Source organism: Scyliorhinus torazame, chromosome 30, assembly GCF_047496885.1.
Source record: "Scyliorhinus torazame isolate Kashiwa2021f chromosome 30, sScyTor2.1, whole genome shotgun sequence".
In the NCBI taxonomy this organism is placed as follows: Eukaryota; Metazoa; Chordata; class Chondrichthyes; order Carcharhiniformes; family Scyliorhinidae; genus Scyliorhinus; species Scyliorhinus torazame.
Genome location: NC_092736.1, coordinates 11585516 through 11606255, shown reverse-complemented (window position 1 = coordinate 11606255; position 20740 = coordinate 11585516). Strand labels below are relative to the sequence as shown.

The 20740-nt window shown below is 55.8% G+C and overlaps 1 protein-coding gene across 2 annotated transcripts in view; it reads right to left on the bottom strand.

The window, feature by feature from the left end:
* Positions 1-20740, bottom strand: part of LOC140404375 (sorbitol dehydrogenase-like) — a 151772-nt gene that overhangs the window by 41333 nt on the left and 89699 nt on the right. Inside the window, exons 1-3 of one of the 2 annotated variants that reach the window (XM_072492813.1) lie at positions 17719-17794; positions 6394-6427; positions 2742-2906 (exon numbers count right to left, since the gene is read on the bottom strand). In XM_072492813.1, coding sequence (XP_072348914.1) covers positions 2742-2906; positions 6394-6427; positions 17719-17790 — 271 coding nt within the window. In that variant the 5' untranslated portion in view covers positions 17791-17794. Of the gene's footprint in view, positions 1-2741; positions 2907-6393; positions 6428-17718; positions 17795-20740 lie in introns of those variants that run through there. The other variant, XM_072492814.1, reaches the window with a different exon arrangement.

Here is a 20740-nt window from a genome sequence, read left to right as displayed (position 1 = left end):
TATTTTAGTTGGGAGAGATTGAATATCTACTTAAACAACTGCCACTGCTCATGGGCAGCACAGTAGCACAAATGGATAGCACTGTGGCTTCACAGCACCAGGGTCCCAGGTTCGATTCCCCGCTGGGTCACTGTCTGTGCGGAGTCTGCACGTTCTCCCCGTGTCTGCGTGGGTTTCCTCCGGGTGCTCCGGTTTCCTCCCACAGTCCAAAGACGTGCAGGTTAGCTGGATTGGCCATGCTAAATTGCCCTTAGTGTCCAAAAAGGTTAGGAGGGGTAATTGGGTTACGGAGATAGGGTGGAAATGAGCGCTTAAGTGTGTCGGTGCAGACTCGATGGGCCGAATGGCCTCCTTCTGCACTGTATGTTCTATGTTAATCTATGATTGTCTTGGTTTTTAGTCTTCCTGCCCAGTTCATTGGGGCCAAATCTGTTATCGTGTCTATGTAAGTACCTTTGTTGAACTCCAGAACGCCAGTGTGGGACTCGTTTCTTGCCCTCAAACTGAATTTGCAATTCTATCATGCTGTGATCACGCTTCCTAGAGGATCCTTAATTAATCCCTCTTCATTACATGAAACCAAATCCAGAATAGCCTGCTCCCTGGTTAGTTCCACAACATACTGCTCCGAGACACAATCTCTAATACATTCAATGAACTCTCCCTCAAAGCTACCCTTACTAATTTGATTAATCCAGTCTATATGCATATTAAAAGCACCCATGTTTATTATTGTACCTTTCTTACAAGCCTCCAATATTTCCTTGTTGATACTGTGCCGCACTGCGGAACTACAGTTTGAGGACCTACAGATTGCTCCCACTAGGGACTTCTTTCCTTTGCTATTCTTTGTTTCTAACCAGGCTGGTCCCTGACTTGATCTTCAATGCCTATAACATTTCTCACTACAGCACTGATACCTTCCTTTACCAGGAAAGCTACACCACCCCTTATTCCTTTCTGTCTATCCTTCCGAAATACTGGATATTCAACTCCCAGACCTGGTCTCCTTGTAACCATGTGTCAGTAATCACCACCAAATCATAGCCCGCTGTCTCTATTTGTGCTGTTAACTCACTAATTTTGTCCTGAACGCTTTGTACATTCAGACACAAAACATGCCTGATTCCTTGTTGCAATAGGATATTTACACATCTGACCCTCCCTTTTATTTTCTGATAACAATCAGCCTCATCACTAACCTGCATTCCTGCCTTTTCCTTCAACTTTGATTTTCCAATTTTCCATATGACTGCACTATTTAGTTTCAAGCCCTATCTACAGCCCTAGTTATGCGATTCACCAGGAGTCTGGACCCAGCATGATTCAAGTGAAGAGCATCCCATCAGAACAGCTCCCTCCTACCCCAGTCCTGGTGCCAATGACCCATGAATTCAAACCCATTTGTCCCACACCGACCTTTCAGCCACGCAGCTACCGCCTTAATCTTATTGGCCCTGTGCCAATTAGCCCGTGGCTCAGGTAGCAATCTGGAAATTATTACGTTTATGGATCTGCCTTTTAATTTGGCCCCAAGCTGCTCAAATTCCATCAGCAGAACCTCTATCCTTGCTCTACCTTTAATACCTGTGTGGACAATGGCAACTTAAAAGGGATTTGCTCCCATTTTATGACTGTGTCACCTTTTTCAGGATTCCCGCAATTAAAGGAATTAGCTTTGCTGCATTCAGTTCAACAAAAATTCCAGTAACTTGGGTGACCTTTATTCATTACCCTCACCGCCCCACATCCCCATACGTATTGAGAAAATTATGGGCGGGATTCTCCCAACGGGAGTCTAAGTGCCGACGCCGGAGTAAAAACCGGAGTGTTTCACTCCAGCATCGGCGCCCGTTCCCAGACCCCTAGTCTGGGGTCTCCGTGGCGCTGGCAGGGGCGTGGCGTGATTTGCGGGGGCGGGGCCTCGGCGCAGCGTCGGAGAACCAGCGGCGCGTAAAAGACGCGACACCTTGGGTCCCGCGCATGCGCAGCTGGGCAGGCGCCAACTAGCGCAGGCGCAATGGCCGTCCTCCCCCAGGCCGCCCCGCACAACAATGGCGCAGGGCTATAACATTGCCGACGGAGGAAAGGATGCCCGCCGACAGAGAGGCCGGCCCGCCGATCGGTGGGCCCCACCCCTTCGGAGGTCGGTCCCCCCCCCCCCCGACCGTTCCCACCGGCAGCGACCAGGGGTGAACGGCGCCGGCGGGACTCTGTCGTGTCGGGGTGGCCGCTCGGCCCATCCGGGCCGGAGAATCGGCGGCCCCGCCGATTCCAGCGGCCCAAATGTGCTGCCGCAAATGGCGCCGATTCGCCGCACCTCAGAGAATTGCGTGCCGGCGTCGGGGGGTCGCGGCACGGTTCCTCCGATTCTTTGGCTCGGCGCGGGGCTCGGCGAATCACCCCCTATAAGTTTGGATAAGGGCCGTGGCCATTTCTTTCATTTTAAATAAATTTAGAGTACCCAATTCATTTTTTCCAATTAAGGGGCAATTTAGCGTGTTCAATCCACCTACCTTGTACATCTTTGGGTTGTGGGGGCGAAACCCACGCAAACACAGGGAGAATGTGCAAACTCCACACAGACAGTGACCCGGGGCCGGGATCGAACCTGGGACCTCGGCGCCGTGAGACTGCAGTGCTACCACTGCCCCACCGTGCTGCCCTCCCGTGGCCATTTCTACCTAAAACAATGCTTCGATAAACCTTGGCACTTTTCTCCCAGTTATAGATCCGCTGACCTGCTTTGAGATGTTGCACGCCTGCTCCCACTTTAACCACAGTCCCTGAGCCTTCATGTCCCAGCACCATTGGCTTCCTCATGAGGAAGTCGCCTAATTTTCCATGTTGCCAGTAATGGACATCTGAGCCGCAGATCCCAACAGCGTTCATCTGCAGAAGCACCTCTGCAAGCACAACAGGGAAGAAAAATTAGGCACTAGCAAATTATATCTTTGGAAAGAACACTGAGTGATACTTTGAATGTGTCCGTGAATATCAGCTTCCTCCAATGTTTGATTTATTTGGTACTCCTGCCATCACAGATTACTTTGATCGGAAAACCTCTGGAGCACAACAAGAATAGTAACGGATATAGCTATTGAGCCGAACATGTCTCTTAGTTCTGGTGACTTTCCAACTTGTAACACAATGGCACAGTGGTTAGCACTGCTGCCTTGCAACGCCAGAGACCCTGGTTCAATTCCAACCTTGGGTCACTGTCTGTGTGGAGTCTGCACGTTCTCCCCGTGTCTGTGTGGGTTTCCTCCGGGTGCTCCGGTTTCCTCCCACTATCCAACGATGTGCAGGTTAGGTAGATTGGCCATGCTAAATTGCCCCTTAATGTTTAAATGGGGCTGCAGGGATATGGCGGGGGAGTGGGCTCTTTCAGAGGGTCAGGGGAAACTCGATGGACCGAATAACCTCCTGCTGCACTGGAGGGATTCTATAATATTAATCCATTTAGATTACCCATTACAATGATTTTATTCCAACGTCAAACATTTGGATATACACAGTGCCTTTAATATAGCAAAACATAGGGTGGTGAATCTGTGGTACTCTTTGCCACAGAAGGTTGTTGAGTCCTAGTCATTGAGTGTCTTTAAAACAGAGATAGATAGATTCTTGATTAATAAGGGTTTGTGGAGAAGGCAGGAGAATGGGGTTGAGTAACATATCCACCATGATTGAATCGTGGAGCAGACTCGATGGGCCGAATGGCCTAATTCTATTCCTATGTCTTATGGACAGCTAGAATGCCATGTGTGTTCTACCAGAAGTTATGTGCGTCAAGTAACTGGGATTAAATGAAGATTAAAGAATTGGATAAAAGGAAATGAATTAGGATTCAGCTGCATTGTGGGCTTTTCAGACGCGGATTATGCTAGTAACAGGGTGAACAGATAGTTACCTAAGTGAAGTGGAGAACAATAGGGCATAGAGTATCTGGAGCTAAAGATAAAGAGGGCGGGAGTTCAAAGGGAGAAATAAGAAGAGCTGTCGCACTTACATGCTAAAAGAGGGACCCCGAAGTCAAGTTGTTCAGATAAGCTGACATCAGTTGGAAAAGCTGCATATCAGTGGCAGAGTTAGTCCTGGAGTGGAGGAAAAGAGCTGACTAGGGACTAAGATCACAGCCATGCTCAGCTGGAAGCTGAGCTCCCCCAAAACAAGCTGCAGTCTGAAGACTGCTGATTTAACCCCTAGGTGGGCTACTCTAAATTTCACAAAAGAAAGATACAGGTTGTGTACAGGAATTATTGTTGGATTTGGCACACAGTGTTGAAATCTATGGGCTGTTGTTTTGGGGAAGGTATATTCTAGAGGTTTAGGAAAGTAGATAGATTTGGAATGGCGTTAATTTAATTATACTGTGTGTGTGTGTGTGTGTGTGTGTGTGTGTGCTATTATTGTAGTTAAGCACAATTTTTGTTCTATACTGTTGCTTTTCCTGGTGTGTGGTTTACAGCAGGCATTGTCAAACTTAGGGGCATGACCCGCGGGTGGGTCGCGGGTGGGTGTCTGGAGGGTCGCGGAGCCGTCCGTCACGGCGCTCCCGATCGCGCAAATCGCAGCAGCCAGCTTTTAGTAACGCCGGCTGCAAGCGACCTTCAAAATGGCCAGGAACAGATTTTTAAAATGTGGCCGCGCTGTGCATGCGTGCCCGATCATTGGTGCGTATGTGCAAAGCTATGTGCATGCGCACCGATGATCGGGCATGCATGCGCTGTGCGGCCACATTTTTCTTTATATATTCGCAGCCTTTTTTTCAAGTTCAGGGGGTCAAAGGGACCCAAAACCATTTCTTCTATTTTTGTCAGCAACAAACAAGTAAAGAGAAAATGGTGGCTTGCGCAGGTCGGCCGGCGTGGGCCGCAAAGGTCGGCCGGGTTGGGTCGCGAAGGTTGGACGGTTGGTAAAAATGGGTCCCCGGAAAAAAAGTTTGAAAAACACTGGTTTACAGTTTAATAAACTTTTTTTATTTGAATGATCACAAGACTGAAAATTCCCTCACTTGTTTGCACCTCTTTCCTCACATTATACCAAATCACAAAATAAACAGCTAAGAACCGGCGTTCTAAGTATCTCTTCCGGGATTTGAGATACCCTCGCGTTTAACATCAGTGGGATTCTTAACATGAGTTGCTTTGATCATTCAACAATTTGCAAGAATGCTGGATTAAACAAGGAAGGAGTCACGGCCTGCCTGTGCTTTCTAAAGTTTCCACTTCTTCGAGTTTCCAGGGACATTATAGTTCGATTCTCCAAGTCTCCGACCCTAGCTTCAGGAAATATTACCCAATTCTGAGTTACAATAACAGGAGTGTTACAACACTGCATTCCATTCTTCCAAGTATTAGCAAAGAAAATTACCAATTTTACTATGTATCATCAGTTTCCATTGTTAACACTCCAGAACCACAACCCTATCTTACATTTAAATGTGACGAGTTTTGTAAGAATATAAAAGGAGAAATTCGAGAGTCATTAGCCAAAGGGTTTCAGGAAATTGGCCAAAGGAATACAGGTGAGAGGAAGGCCCAGGTTTCCGGACTCAGATTGAGTTTTCCAAGTCGGGAGATTGCCTGGCTCGGTAATCCGATCTTTAAAAACATTCACCCTCAGCTGGGCTTTTCGGTCGGGGTGGGAGGAGCGCAGGCTGAAACATGAGTTGGGACGGGTGACCACACAATGAATCTGCTGGCTGCCATCTGCGGAGGCCTGCTTCTATGCCCCTTAGTAGTGGGGGCATTTTCATAGAATTTACAGTGCAGAAGGAGGCCATTCAGCCCATCGAGTCTGCACCGGCTCTTGGAAAGAGCACCCTACCCAACACTATCCCCATAACCCAGCAACCCCACCCAACACTAAGGGCAATTTTGGACACTAAGGGCAATTTAGCACGGCCAATCCACCTAACCTGCACACCTTTGGACTGTGGGAGGAAACCGGAGCACCCGGAGGAAACCCACGCAGACACGGGGAGGATGTGCAGACTCCGCACAGACAGTGACCCAAGCCGGGAATCGAACCTGGGACCCTGGAGCTGTGAAGCAACAGTGCTAACCACTATGCTCCCGTGCTGCCCACGGAATGCACTGCCTGTGGAAGTAGTTGAGTCGGAAACATTAGGGACCTTCAAGGGGCTATTGGATAGGTACATGGATTACGGTAGAATGATGGGGTGCAGATTAATTTGTTCTTAATCTAGGACAAAAGTTCGGCACAACATCGTGGGCCTGTTCTGTGCTGTATTTTTCTATGTTCTGTGTTCTTCTCTCAATGTCTAAATTATTTATTTACATAAAGTTTAACCGTGTTGTACCTGTAATGTAGAATTTATTGTTTAAAGTAACAGAACAGTGGGTAGAAAAGGTTAAGAACACTCACCATTTTGACCTGGTTCCGGGATTGGGCGCTTTTCCTAACAGAGGGGGAGAAATGTACTTGAGAACAGTATAATCCTTCATCGCGGCAACCAAATCCACACCGTTAAAATTCTTAAGATCCCGTGGCGCCTACTTCCACCAAGAGGAGGGGGGGGGGGGGGGGGGGGTAAACAACATTTGTCCCTCAACCAACATCACGTGACCTGGCCATTATCACATTGTCGTCTTTTCAACATTACCACTGTGACCACGTTTGTTGGCCGTGAAACCCCTTGCGACATCCTGTTGCTGGAATAGATGAGGGTCTTACTGTCTGCCCCATAATGTAAGAAAACCTGGAAATGCCACGAAGTGAGTCGGAAACTTGGAGAGGCAGTCAAAAGCCCATTGACCTATGGCGGGAATTTCAAGCCTAACCAGTAGGCCAGACTGGAAAATCCCAGCCTTCCTCCCAAAATGGCATGGACTCTTCAATATTTGCTACTGGCTCTCTGGTCTTCCGCCTCCGAAATCATCGGCTTTCCGTCAAACAACGCCTTGGTTTTAAAATTCTCAGCCTTGCTTTCAAACCCCTCCATTGCCCCACCCCCTCTCTATCTCTCTAATCATTACCATATCTTGTCTCTAGTGATCTACCCCCCCCCCCCCCCCCCCCCCGAAAACCGTCTTAATATATCCCAATCACTGCGATCCTCCAAACATCACAGGCTGGTTCAGCATCTGGCATGCAATGGTATGATGCACTGAGCATCAAAATCCATCACGCACTGGTAAACGGGGTGGAGTTCCTTGGGAGGGATTCTCCGATAATGGGGCTATGTCCCCACTCCAGTGTGAAAATGCAGGCGAATCACTCTGGACTTTCCTGAAGAAAGTCCAGGGTGATTCTCCTACCTGGAGGGGGCTAGCAGGGCTCCGGAATAGTTCTCGCAGCTCCGCCTGCCGATACTGGGCCCTGCACCTCCGGTCAGGGGTCCGTGCACGCACACGGCCTGCGTCGGCCACCCCGCGCGACATGTCGGACCCATACTGCGGACCGGCACCAAAACGATAGCACCCCCCCCCCCCCCCCTGAGAACGCACGCGCCCGTGGATCGGTGGCACCCAATCGATAGCCTGGCCGTCTATGAGGCCCCCCCAACCCCCGGTGAAGGATCCCCGCCGCCCCCCCACCAGGGCGGCCATGGACTGAGTCTGCAGCCGCCGCGCTGGGTTCCTGATGGATGGGACCGTGAGAGAACCACACCGTCGGGAGCTCGGCCAGCTGCACTCGGTGAATCGCGGGTGGGCCTCTGTCAATGGCCCCCTACCCCGCGCCGCGCAGACTGCGGGCACGCGATTCGCGGCGATTCTCCGTGGGAGCGGCATCGCACCGGATTCCGGCGGCGGTGGCCATTCTCCGCCCCCGCACCGATCGCGATTTTGGGGTGGAGGCTTGGAGAATCCCGCCCTTTGTATCAAAGGCGCAGCAATGTGGATTTGCTGTGGGTGACAGTCAGAGTAATCAGTGGGCAGCTGGAACTGCCGCCTGTGCAAGTGTGGCAAGTGGCTTGGAATATTGTGGCACAGATTCAGTGGGCAAATGGCTACAGGGCGAACTATCCCCAGATCTCTGCCAATTCTTGTGAGCAAGAGACTTGGAACTACATGTGAGTGGCTGACAGTGAGTCAACCTCCCACTAGTCCCTCTGATTAGGTGGTGTGTTTGCGACGGGCATCAGCCAATCGCTGTGACTTCAGTTGAAATTCCCAAAAAAGTGCCAATCACCATTAACGTCAGTCGCGCATTACCTCTGTGTTCACTGTCCTTCACTGACCGACCACTGGCTCCCAATGTGGGCACACTTCAATTTAACAATTCCCATTCTTGCTTTCAAACCTCCTCTGCTCCCTTGATCACAAACCTCCTCCGCCAACCTTCCGAGATCTCTGCACTCCTCCAATTTTGGACAATTCCACATCACCGATTTTAATTGCTCCAACACTGATGATCCTGCCTTCAGCCGCCTAGGTCCTAAGCCTCTGGAATTTTCTCCTGGAACTTCTCCACCTTTACGACCCCAACTCAAAGCCGAGATCTTAGTCAGCTGCCTATTTCTTTTCTGCACTCTTTCGTGGAATATGGGCGTCAACGGCAAAGCCAGCATTTGTTGCTCATCCCCGTTTCAGGGGTCGGACACATTGCTATGGGTCTGGAGTCACATGTAGGCCAGGCCGGGTAAGGGTGGCAGATTTCCTTCCCTAATGATAATCTTTATTATTGTCACAACTTGGCTTACATTAACACTGCAATAAGTGACTGTGAAAATCCCCCAGTTGCCACACTCCGGCGCCTGTTCGGGTACACAGAGGGAGAATTCAGAATGTCCGTTTCACCTAACAAGTATGTCTTTCGGGACTTGTGGAAGAAAACCGGGGGAAACCCACCCATTCACAGGGAGAACGTGCAGACTCCGCACAGACAGTGACCCAGGCGGAAATCAAACCTGGGACCCTGGAGCTGTGAAGCAACAGTGCTAACCACTGTGCTACCGTGCTGCCCAGGAACATTAGCAAACCAGATGGGTTTTTACAACAGTTGATGCTCATTTCACAGTCACAGTTACTGAAACCAACTTTATATTCCAGATTTATTTTAATTTCTTTTCAATTTTCTCCCAATTAAGGGGAAATTTATCATGGCTAATCCACCTACCCTGCACATCTGTGGATTTGAGGGGGTGAGACCCACGCAGACACGGGGAGAATGTGCAAACTCCACACGGACAGTGACCGGGGTCCAGGATTGAACCCGCGTCCTTGGTGCCATGAGGCAGCAGCGCTAACCAATGGTCCACCGTGTTGCCCTATATTCCAGATTTACTAATTGAGTTTAAACTCCACGAGCTGCTGTGGTCACTCGGTGACAAATCTTGTTTCACAACCCTTCTGCGAAGGACCTTGGAGTTGCTTTACTGCGTTAAAGGCACTATATAAATGCACAGGTATTGTCTTCCACAAAGTTATGGCAGAAAATTGGGGACCCACTGCAGGAATTCTGCCCAGATATCAACCCCCAGGAGGGTAAACTTTGGAACTGGCGTCATTCAATGTCATAGCTGTTGAAAATACGAACTCCCTGAAACTCCACTTGGCAACGTAACTTTCCTTCAACTCTTAACAATACAAAGCTGAAAAAGCCCGTCCTTTACCGGGTAACATATCTCTGATTGTTTGATGTACTGAAAGCAGCCCTGTTGGGAGTAACACTGCAAACAAATCCATTGAATACCTGCAAGCGACAAAGTGGACTAAATAAACCTAAAACCCTTTAGCTAGTGTTATTTCCTTGTAGCTGCTTTGGTCAGACCTCAAATTGACACAGTTTGTTTACAAAGGCAGTGATTGATAAGGCACGGAGAATAACCTGCCATCACACCTCAAATCACACATATTGAATAGTAGCACAGTGGTTAGCACTCTTCACAGCGTCAGGGTCCCGGGTTCGATTCCCGGCTTGGGTCACTGTCTGTGCGGAGTCTGCACGTTCTCCCCGTGTCTGCGAGGGTTTCCTCCGGGTGCTGTGGTTTCCTCCCACAAGCCCCCAAAGACATGCTTGTTGGATGAATTGGACATTCTGAATTTTCCCTCTGTGTACCCGAACAGGCGCCGGAGTGTGGCAACTAGGGGCTTTTCACAGTAACTTCATTGCAGTGTTAATAATAATAATAATCTTTATTGTCACAAATAGGCTTACATTAATACTGCAATGCAAAGCCCCGTGTAAGCCTACTTGTGACAATAAAGATTATTATTATTATTAGAAACATGGGGCGAAAATTCTCCGTTATCGGCGCAAAGTCCGCCGATCGGCGCAAAAAAAAAATCCGAATTGCGCAACGTCGCAAAAATCGTCGCGAAGTCTCCGGCCCGAAATGGGCTAGCAGCGACGTGACGGGATCCGCACTTGCTCACGTGGTTCACGCCGTGCAGCGTCATACAAGCCGCACCGCGTGACGGCTCATAACGGCGCGCTGCTCCCCCCCCCACCCGACCGGAACACCTGACCGGAACACCCGACCGGTTGGCTGGCCGCCGCTCAGCCCCGAGGTTCCAGTCACGCGATGTGGAGGCGCTCCTGAACGCGGTGGAGCAGAGGAGGGAGGTCCTGTGTCCCGGGCACGGCCGCAGAGTTGCCCCACGCCACAGCCGGCATCTGTGGAGGGAGGTGGCAGAGGCCGTCACCGCTGCGGCCCTGACACCACGGACAGGCACCCAGTGCCACAAGAAGGTGAACGACCTTGTCAGAGCAGGCAGGGTGAGCCTCCCCCCCTGCCCGATATCCATATCCCCCCTCCCCCATATCCCCCTCCCCATATCCCCCATATCCCCCTCCCCCATATCCCCATATCCCCCTTCCCCCATATCCCCCCTCCCCATATCCCCCATATCCCCCCTCCCCCATGTCCCCCATATCCCCCCTCCCCCATAACCCCCATATCCCCCTCTCCCATATCCCCATATCCCCCCTCCCCATATCCCCCATATACCCCCTCCCCCATATCCCCCCTCCCCCATATCCCCCATATCCCCCTCCCCATATCCCCCCTCCCCCATATCCCCCCCTCCCCCATATCCCCCATATCCCCCCTCCCCATATCCCCCCTCCCCATATCCCCCATATCCCCCCTCCCCATATCCCCCGTATCCCCCTCCCCCATATCCCCCCTCCCCCATATCCCCCCCTATATCCCCCATATCTCCCATTTCCCCAAGTGAATCCAGCCCTAACCTTAACCTCTGCAATACACGCGCAACCGATGGCGTGCATTCATATACCCGTCTAACACTGTTGCCTTTTACCCCTGCCACCAACCCCCCCCCCCTGCCACAGGGGAAACGCGCACACAACACCAGGGAGCATGTGAGGACTGGAGGAGGCCCCGCTGATGAGAGGCCCCTGACCGAACACGAGGAAAGGGCCCTGGAACTGGCTGGCGGACCTGAGGACCGGGAGGTTGCTGATGCAGAGGTCGGGGGCGTACTAGCAAGTGAGCCACCGACAGCCCGTCCCCATATCTCCCCTCCCCTATATCCCCCTCCCCCATATCACCTGATCACTGCCTGCGTGTCTAACCATGCATGCTTCATTGTGTATCGCAGGACCAAACGTCCAGGCACCCATCTCCGCAGATGCAGACCGTCCGCAGGATGCCCCTCGGAGGCCACGGGAGACGGAGAGACCCGGACCCTCTGGCATGCGACGCCCGCAGGATGCCCCTCGCAGGCCACGGGAGACAGAGAGACCCGAACCCTCCGGCATGCGACGCCCGCAGGATGCCCCTCGCACACCCCGGGAGACGGATAGACCCGGACCCTCCGGCATGCGACACCCGCAGGATGCCCCTTGGAGACCACGGGAGACGGAGAGACCTGGAGCAACAGGGAGACGACGCCCCCGTCACGTGCGGGTGCGACGGCACAGGCGTGTGCCACCCAGCGACGAGAGGGGCAGCCACAGGCCCCCGTCACAGCCGAGCCAGGACACCACTACCCAGGACACCACTACCCAGGACACCACTACCCAGGACACCCCTACCCGGGACACCCCTACCCGGGACAGCACTACCCAGGAAGACGAAATACCGGACAGTGACACAGAGTGGATGGGTGGAGACGAACCCCCACCCCAAAGTGCCATGGACTCAGAGTGGGACGAAGAGCACAACACAACGCCACTGCTGTCACCAACACCCTCCACCATCGCAGAAACACTCACCTCGGTTGGGCACTTTAGTGATGAGGCGTCTGGTACACTCACTGGTGCGCACAACACAGCCGTCCCGGTACAGCAGGTGGAGGCAGGAACAGCAGAGGGGCCGGCCGGTCGGTGGGCAGCCCAGACCTAGCAAACACCTGCCGCCCAGATGGATCCCGGGTTCCTGGAGTTACCACACCCACTCATAGATCCGATGCAACCACCGACCCGGAGACGAGCGAAGAGGGTGACGGCCGGCTTGCGGCGGCTGCAGTCGCAGGTGGAGGAGTCCACCCGCGTCCAGGAGCTGGGAGTGGTGCCGGTCATGCGTGCCACCCAGGCTGACACCGCACGGGTGGCGTCCGCGGTGGAGGCAATGGGTGCAACGGTGTCAGACATGGGGGACGGTTTGTGAGGCCTGGGGCTTTCCGTGCAGGCGGCGTCTGTGGCCCAGGCTGCCCTCTCACAGGAGGCCATGAGCCAGTGCCAGCGCCAGATGGCAGAGGCGCTCAACGCCATGGCCCAGTCTCTGCAGGCCATGGCCCAGTCTCTGCAGGCCATGGCCCAGTCTCAGCAGTCCATGGCCCAGTCTCAGCAGGCCATCGCTGAGGGCATCGGCGCCATTGGCCATGTGCGAGCCGGCGTCGCACAGTCACAGACAGGGTTTGCCAATCCCCTGGGCTCCATGGCTGCAAACCTGCAGACCCCTGTCGATACCAGCACGGGCCTCCAGGACTGGCAGCGCCAGATGTCGGGGGGGGGGGGGGTCGGATGGCCAGTCCGTTCGCATCCCCCACCCATGTAGAGGCCTGGGGCCATCGGGCACCCCGAGGGAGGAGGAGGTGGTGTGGTCCGTCCCGGGTCCCCCTGTAGGGGAGGTCCTGGAACACCGCGACACCTCGGACTCCCCCCTTCCGTCCCAGGTGCATCGGGTGGGCAACGGGCAGGACAGGCTGGCAGCTCGCCATCCCAGTCGCCCGGGCCGCAGCCTGGCCCATCTAGGCCAGGACGCCCCAGGAAACGGCTGCCAAAGGGATCCCGTGTCAGAGGGCAGGAATCACAGGAGTCCACCTCCAGTTCTGCTGTACCGTCTGGGGAACCACGTAGACGTAGTCAAAGGGCCCGTAAGGCCAAACAATTAGACACTGAGTAAGTTGGCACGGGTGCAGGGCACAGATGAGTTTTAGGGGCTAGGGCACGTGCATGAACTCCTTTGGTTATTAAAGTCAATGTTACACCTACCGAAGCTGCCTTTGTGCTCTGTCCAAAGTGTGCGGGGGTGTCATGTACGTTGAGCGCAAGTGTGTGTGTGAGGGGTGGTCTTACCTCAGCCCCAGGTGAGTCTGCCCCTTCCCCCTGGGCTGCCATCAACATCCCCCCGGGCAGAGGACGGGACCGTGCGCTGCAGTGTCACAGCCGCATGCAGGGATGGTCCGGGTGGATGGTGGTACTGTGGCCATGGGTCAGACATAGTCCAACGATGTGGAGCCAGGAGCTCATCGCAGGGCGGGTTGTCATCATCCTCCATGGCCTGCAATAGACACGCGTCCACCCACAACTGTGTGAGCCCGGCCCGTTGTGCCGCAGGTGGATCGGCAATGGGGGTGGTGGTGTGCATGCGGGTGGGGGTGGGTGGGGTTGGGGAGGGGGGTGAGGGTGCTGGGTGGGTGGATGGGTGGGGGGTGTGGGTGGTCGGCTGTTGCCATGGTGTGCGGTTTGTGGCCGTACTACCCGATTCCCATGCCCATCTAGTCAGTGAAGCGGGCGGCTATCAGCCTGTCCCGTGCCCGCTGGGCCAGCCGGTAACGGTGGGCAGCCACCCGCCTGTGTCTAGCCCGTCTGCCCTGACCATTGCCCCCATCCCCCTCATCTGGAAGGACTGCGCCTCTTCCTGCTACTCCTCCACTCCGCCCTCCTCTGCCTGCGGCACATCGCCCCTCTGCTGGGCTATGTTATGCAGGACACAGCACACCACAATGATGCGGCCGACCCTATCTGACCGATACTGGAGGGCGCCCCCAGAGAGGTCCAGGCACCTGAAACGCATCTTCAGCACGCCAAAGCACCTCTCTATCACTCCCCTTGTCGCTACATGGGCATCATTGTCGCGGTTCTCCGCCTCATTGCGTGGCCTCCGTACAGGCGTCATCAGCCACGATCGCAATGGATAGCCCCTGTCGCCCAGCAACCAGCCCCTCAGCCGGGGATGGCGTCCCTCGTACATGCCGGGGATGGATGACCGCGACAACACGTATGAGTCGTGTACACTGTCCGGGTAACGGGCGCAGACGTGCAGGATCATCATGCGGTGGTCGCAGACCACCTGTCTGTTCATCGAATAGGTCCCCTTCCTATTGGTGAACACGGCCCTGTTATCTGCAGGTGGCCGCACGGCGACGTGCATCCCATCGATCGCGCCCTGGACCATGGGGAACCCGGCCACGGCAGAGAAGCCCACGGCCCGGGCATCTTGGCTGGCCCGGTCCACAGGGAAGCGGATGTAGCGGTGCGCCATGGCATATAGGGCATCTGCCACTGCCCGGATGCACCGATGCACCGAAGTCTGCGATATGCCGGACAGGTCCCCACTCGGTGCCTGGAATGACCCCGTTGCATAAAAGTTCAGGGCCACCGTAACCTTGACGGACATGGGGAGAGGGTGTCCCCCGCCAGTGCCACGCGGTGACAGGTGTGCCAGCAGTTGGCAGATGTGTGCCACGGTTTCCCGCCTCATCCGGAGTCTCCTCCTGCATTCCTGGTCTGTGAGGTCCTGGTATGACTGCCGGGGCCGGTACACACGGGGCGCCCTCGGGTGCCTCCGTTGCCGTGGGGCCGCGACGTCCTCCTCCCCCTCCTTGTGTGTCGGTCAGGTGTCCCTCCAGCCTGGTCGGCTGCCACCTGCCCCTCTGCGGCAGCCTGCGCCGCCTCTCTGGCACGCTCCTCCTGCTCCTCCTCCTCCTCATCCAGGGCAACATAGACATGAGCGGCTGCCACCACGGCGGCCAACATCGCTGGTGATCGGAAAACATGACGGCCTGGTGGGGGGGGGGGGGGGGTGGTGGGAACGACGGCATGTCATCATTGCCCATATCCCCGCCTCCACCCAGCCAGGTGGCATGGACCGCATGGGTCCAACTGTTGGAGGCTGGCACCTGGCCAGGTGGACCAACTCACTTGCCCTCCCATCCCCCTCCCCGGCACGGACCCCCATCCTCCTCCCCGGCACGGACCCCACCCTCCTCCCCGACACGGGCCCCCCCATCCCCCTCCCCGGCACAGACCCCCCACCCCCCCCCCGGCACGGGCCCCCCATCCCCCTCCCCGGCATGGACCCCCCACCCCCCTCCCTGGCACGGACCCCCCATCCTCCTCCCCGGCACGGACCCCATCCTCCTCCCCGGCAGGGGCCCCCCATCCCCCTCCCCGGCACGTCCCCCCATCCCCCTCCCCGGCACGGACCCCCCATCCTCCTCCCCGGCACGGACCCCACCCTCCTCCCCCGACACGGGCCCCCCATCCCCCTCCCCGGCACAGACCCCCCACCCCCCCCCGGCATGGGCCCCCCCATCCCCCTCCCCGGCATGGACCCCCCACCCCCCTCCCTGGCACGGACCCCCCATCCTCCTCCCCGGCACGGACCCCATCCTCCTCCCCGGCAGGGGCCCCCCCATCCGCCTCCCCGGCACGTCCCCCCATCCCCCTCCCCGGCACGGACCCCCCATCCTCCTCCCCGGCACGGACCCCATCCTCCTCCCCGGCACGGACCCCCCATCCTCCTCCCCGGCACGGACCCCATCCTCCTCCCCGGCACGGACCCCATCCTCCTCCCCGGCACGGACCCCCCATCCTCCTCCCCGGCACGGACCCCATCCTCCTCCCCGGCACGGACCCCATCCTCCTCCCCGGCACGGACCCCCCATCCTCCTCCCCGGCACGGACCCCATCCTCCTCCCCAGCACGGACCCCATCCTCCTCCCCGGCACGGGCCCCCCATCCCCCTCCCCGGCACGGACCTCCCATCCTCCTCCCCGGCACGGACCCCACCCTCTTCCCCGGCACGGGCCCCCCACCCCCTCCCCGGCACGGACCCCCCATCCACCTGCCCGGCACGGACCCCATCCTCCTCCCCGGCACGGGCCCCCCATCCCCCTCCCCGGCATGGACCTCCCATCCTCCTCCCCGGCACGGACCCCACCCTCTTCCCCGGCACGGGCCCCCCATCCCCCTCCCCGGCACGGACCCCCCATCCCCCTCCCCGGCACGGACCCCCCATCCTCCTCCCCGGCACGGCCCCCCCCCCATCCCCCTCCCCGGCACGGATCCCCCATCCTCCTCCCCGGCACGGACCCCCCTCCCGGCACTCCCCCGGAGCCCAGCCCACTCTACCCACCGCCCCCCCCCCCCCCCCGCCGCACACACACACACACACAACCCGAGACACACCTCTCCTCACACATTCAGACTGCGGCCACGCCATCGCCTGCCCAGAGCCAACCCCCCAGGCCGTCACTCACCTCCACGCTGGTCGGCGTGAACCTGGAGTACAGGTTGATGCCGATTAAAAGGAGGTTTGATTTACGTCGACGTGACCGGTCATCACGTCGACGGGACTTCGGCCCATCCGGACGGGAGAATATCGGCTGGCCCAAAATCGGCTGCCTTGCGCACACCCGTGCCATTCTCCGACGTCTGCGGCGCCATTAACGCCCCGCCGACTTTTCTCCCTTCGGAGACTTCGGCAACAGGCGGGGGCGGGATTCACGGCGGCCAACGGCCATTCTCCGACCCGCTGGGGGGTCGGAGAATGACGCCCATGGTTGCTGCTGAAACTACTCCTGTTAAGTGAGTCCTGAGAGCAGTTTTGAAGCCACCTTCTTAAAGTAAATGGGTGGAGGGTGGGGGTGGGGGGGGGGGAATGGTACCATGCCCCATTCACATTAATGGTGTCCATATCTTCTCTGAGGTGCCTCGTGTGCGCAAATCAAGGGACCATGATGTGCATGTGGTCGCTATTATCATTTTAACACATATGCAAACACGCATTTTGCACTTCCCACATTTTACCATTATCGCATCCCTCACTTCCCCACAGCTCCCACACAATATTAGCATTATACTCATTGAACCATATCAGAGGGTTGGAGAAACACTGCCCTTAGCTGCCACCTGAGGCGTCCTCAATCGAGGGTCAGTCGCCTTCTACCCCATACCCCCGTCAAACAGTCGCAGGGCCAATAATACCACAGGCGGCACTGGCTTTACAGCTGTACAACACTAACATGATGGGTGGGGGGGGGGTCAGTGAGCTTAGCTGGGACTGTGGCGACATTTACCCTTGTTTACAGTGGATGGCCAGCTCCCTGCGTTCGAGTGCATTCCAATTCCTGCTCCCCTCTGTGAAGCGGAATAGCCTTCCTTGCACTCAACTGGCAAGGCGACGATTTGAAAGGGTTCCCATTATTGCAAAGCACAAGTGTGAGGTAGGCTTGCAAATGATCACTCATCAATAAGAGTTTAAAAAAATAAGATTTTATGCATGATTTTTACTCCTAATACATGGAACAAAATCAGAAAAACCACTGATATTACCAGGCGCAGATCTCCAGGAGAGTGGACCACAACTGATAGGTTCTCTTGCATTGCCATCTCAGCTGAAAGCATATGCGAACCACTGAAATTAACTTTTTATTCAATCTCAACTGAGTTCAAAGGCCCTTTTTAGCTCTCCGTTGTCCTTCAAATAAAGCTGAGTAGCGAACTCTGCTCCACAAATCCCTCCCCCTTTGTCTATCATTGGACAAACAGAGGTTGTTCTGTGAAATCAGTTCTGCAAATTTGTTTTATTTCCACATTTGAACCCAAATATGTGCTGGTTTGGGATCAACCCTTGGATTTTTTTTTTTGCATGAATTTAGAGTACCCATGATGCGCGATCAATTACACTCAAGACAAAGTGATTTCATAACTGAAGGCTTTAATCGACTAGAACCTGTTCCCGAGCAGCTTCGGTACAGAAAGTGAAGGCTGCTGGGACGGCACCTGTTCTTATACTCCGCCTGTCAGGGCGGAGCTACGTATCAACAGCCAATAGTAAACTCCTAGGTTTAACCAATGGTCATCAGCCTCTTAGGTATCGCAATACCTGATAATACCACATTCACCCCCTGTAAAAAAAGAGTCCGGCGGGGGTGGTGGCCAGTGGTAACAGTCGCCTTTAACGTGGTATGATCAGATATGGAGGTACCGTGATACCTCCTTACAGGGCTGTCGAGAATATTTACAAAGTGTTCGTTCACGGTAAAGTCACAGCGAAGCAATCAGTCGATCAGGTGTTGGGTCGTCCTTCTGGATCGTCTGGGCTTCGGTGGTGATTCTGGTGGGGGTCCAGGTGGTTGCGACTCCAGGAGCGTGGTTTCGGCCTCCCTGGCAGCTTCGTCACCCCAAGGCGGCGCTGTTGGGGCAAACGGTTGACACGGGGGGGGGGGGGCGCCTGTAGGGGGCGTCGGTGGGTGGGCGGGCCTAGGCAGGAGCGGCGGGAGTACTGATCCTCCAGTGAGGTGCTGTGGGGCGGTGGGGGGTAATGGTTCAGGTGCACGTGGGGTTCCAGCGGGCGCCAGGTCACGTAGAGAGACCGTATCTTGCCGGCCGTCAGGGAACGCCACGTAGGCGTACTGGGGGCAGCAGGTGGACCCTCTCGATCAACGGGTCCGACTTGTGCGCCCGCACATGCTTCCGAAGCAGGATGGGTCCGGGTGTCGCTAGCCAGGTTGGGAGCGAGGTCCCGGAGGTGGACTTCCTGGGGAAAACAAGGAGACGTTCATGAGGCGTCTGATTTGTGGTTGTACAGGGCAGCGACCGGATGGCGCGGAGGGCCATCGGGAGAGCCTCTTGCCAGCGGGAGACCGGGAGTTTCCTAGACCGTAGGGCCAGTAGAACGGTCTTCCAGACCGTTCCGTTCTCCCTCTCCACCTGTCCGTTTCCCCGGGGGTTGTAACTGGTCGTCCTGTTTGAGGCAATGCCCCTGCTGAGCAGGAATTGACGCAGTTCGTCGCTCATGAAGGAGGGCCCCTATCACTGTGTATGTACGCGGGGAAACCGAACAGTGTAAAGATACCCTGGAGGGCCTTGATGACGGTGGTTGTGGTCATGTCGGGGCAGGGGATGGCGAATGGGAACCGGGAGTACTCGTCAATCACGTTCAGGAAATACGTGTTGCGGTCGGTGGAGGGGAGGGGGCCTTTGAAATCCATGCTGAGGTGTTCAAAGGGACGGGAAGCCTTTATCAGGTGCACCCTCTCTGGCCGGTAGAAGTGCGGTTTGCACTCCACGCAGATTTGGCAGTCCCTGGTGACTGTCCTGACCTCCTCGATGGAGTAGGGCAGGTTGCGGGTCTTGATGAAGTGGAAGAAACGAGTGACCCCCGGGTGGCAGAGGTCCTCGTGGAGGGCTCGGAGGCGGTCCACTTGTGCGTTGGCACAAGTTGGCACAACTTGTCAGTTGGTCCGTGAAGAGAGTGAATCTCCTGCCGGCCAGGTAATGCCTCCAATGTCTCACAGCTTCAACTATGACTTGTGCCTCTTTTCCGACCGAGGAATGGCGAATTTCGGAGGCATGGAGGGTACGGGAGAAGAAGGCCACGGGCCTGCCCGCTTGGTTGAGGGTGGCCGCCAGAGTTACGTTGGACGCATCGCTCTCGACCTGGAAGGGGAGGGACTCATCGATGGCACGCATCGTGGCCTTTGCAATGTCTGCTTTGATGCGGCTGAAGGCCTGGCGGGCCTCCGTCGACAGGGGGAAGGCTGTGGACTGGATTAGGGGTCGGGCTTTGTCTGCATAGTTGGGGACCTACTGTGCGTAATAACTGAAAAACCCGAGGCAGCGCTTCAGGGCCTTGGGGCAGTGAGGGAGGGGGAAATCCATAAGGGGGCGCATGCGCTCAAGGTCGGGGCCTATAACTCCATTTCACACTATGTAGCCTAGAATGGCTAGACGGTCGGTGCTAAATACGCATTTATCCTTATTGTACGTTAAGTTAAGGATTTTCGCGGTCTGGAGAAATTTGCGGAGGTTGGGGTCGTGGTCCTGCTGGTCATGGCCGCAGATGGTGATGTTATCCAGATACGGGAACATTGCGCGTAAGCCGTATCGGTCAACTATTCGGCCCATCTCTCGCTGGAAGACCGAGACCCCATTAGTGACACGAAAGGGAACTCTTAAAAATTGATAGAGCCGCCCATCTGCTTCGAAGGCAGTATACTTGCGGTCACTATTACGGAGGGATAGCTGGTGGTAGGCGGACTTGAGATCCACCGTGGAGAAGACCTTGTATTGCGTGATCCTGTTTACCAGGTCGGCTATACGGGGGGAGGGTACGCATCCAGCTGCGTAAACCTGTTGATGGTCTGACTGTAGTCAATGACCATCCTATGTTTCTCCCCGGTCTTTACCACCACTACTTGAGTTCTCCAGGGACTGTTGCTCGCTTCGATGACCCCTTCCTTCAGCAGCCTTTGGACCTCGGACCTGATGAAGGTCCGGTCCTGGGCACTGTACCGCCTGCTCTTGGTGGCGGCGGGTTTGCAATCCGGGGTGAGGTTCGCAAACAGGTAAG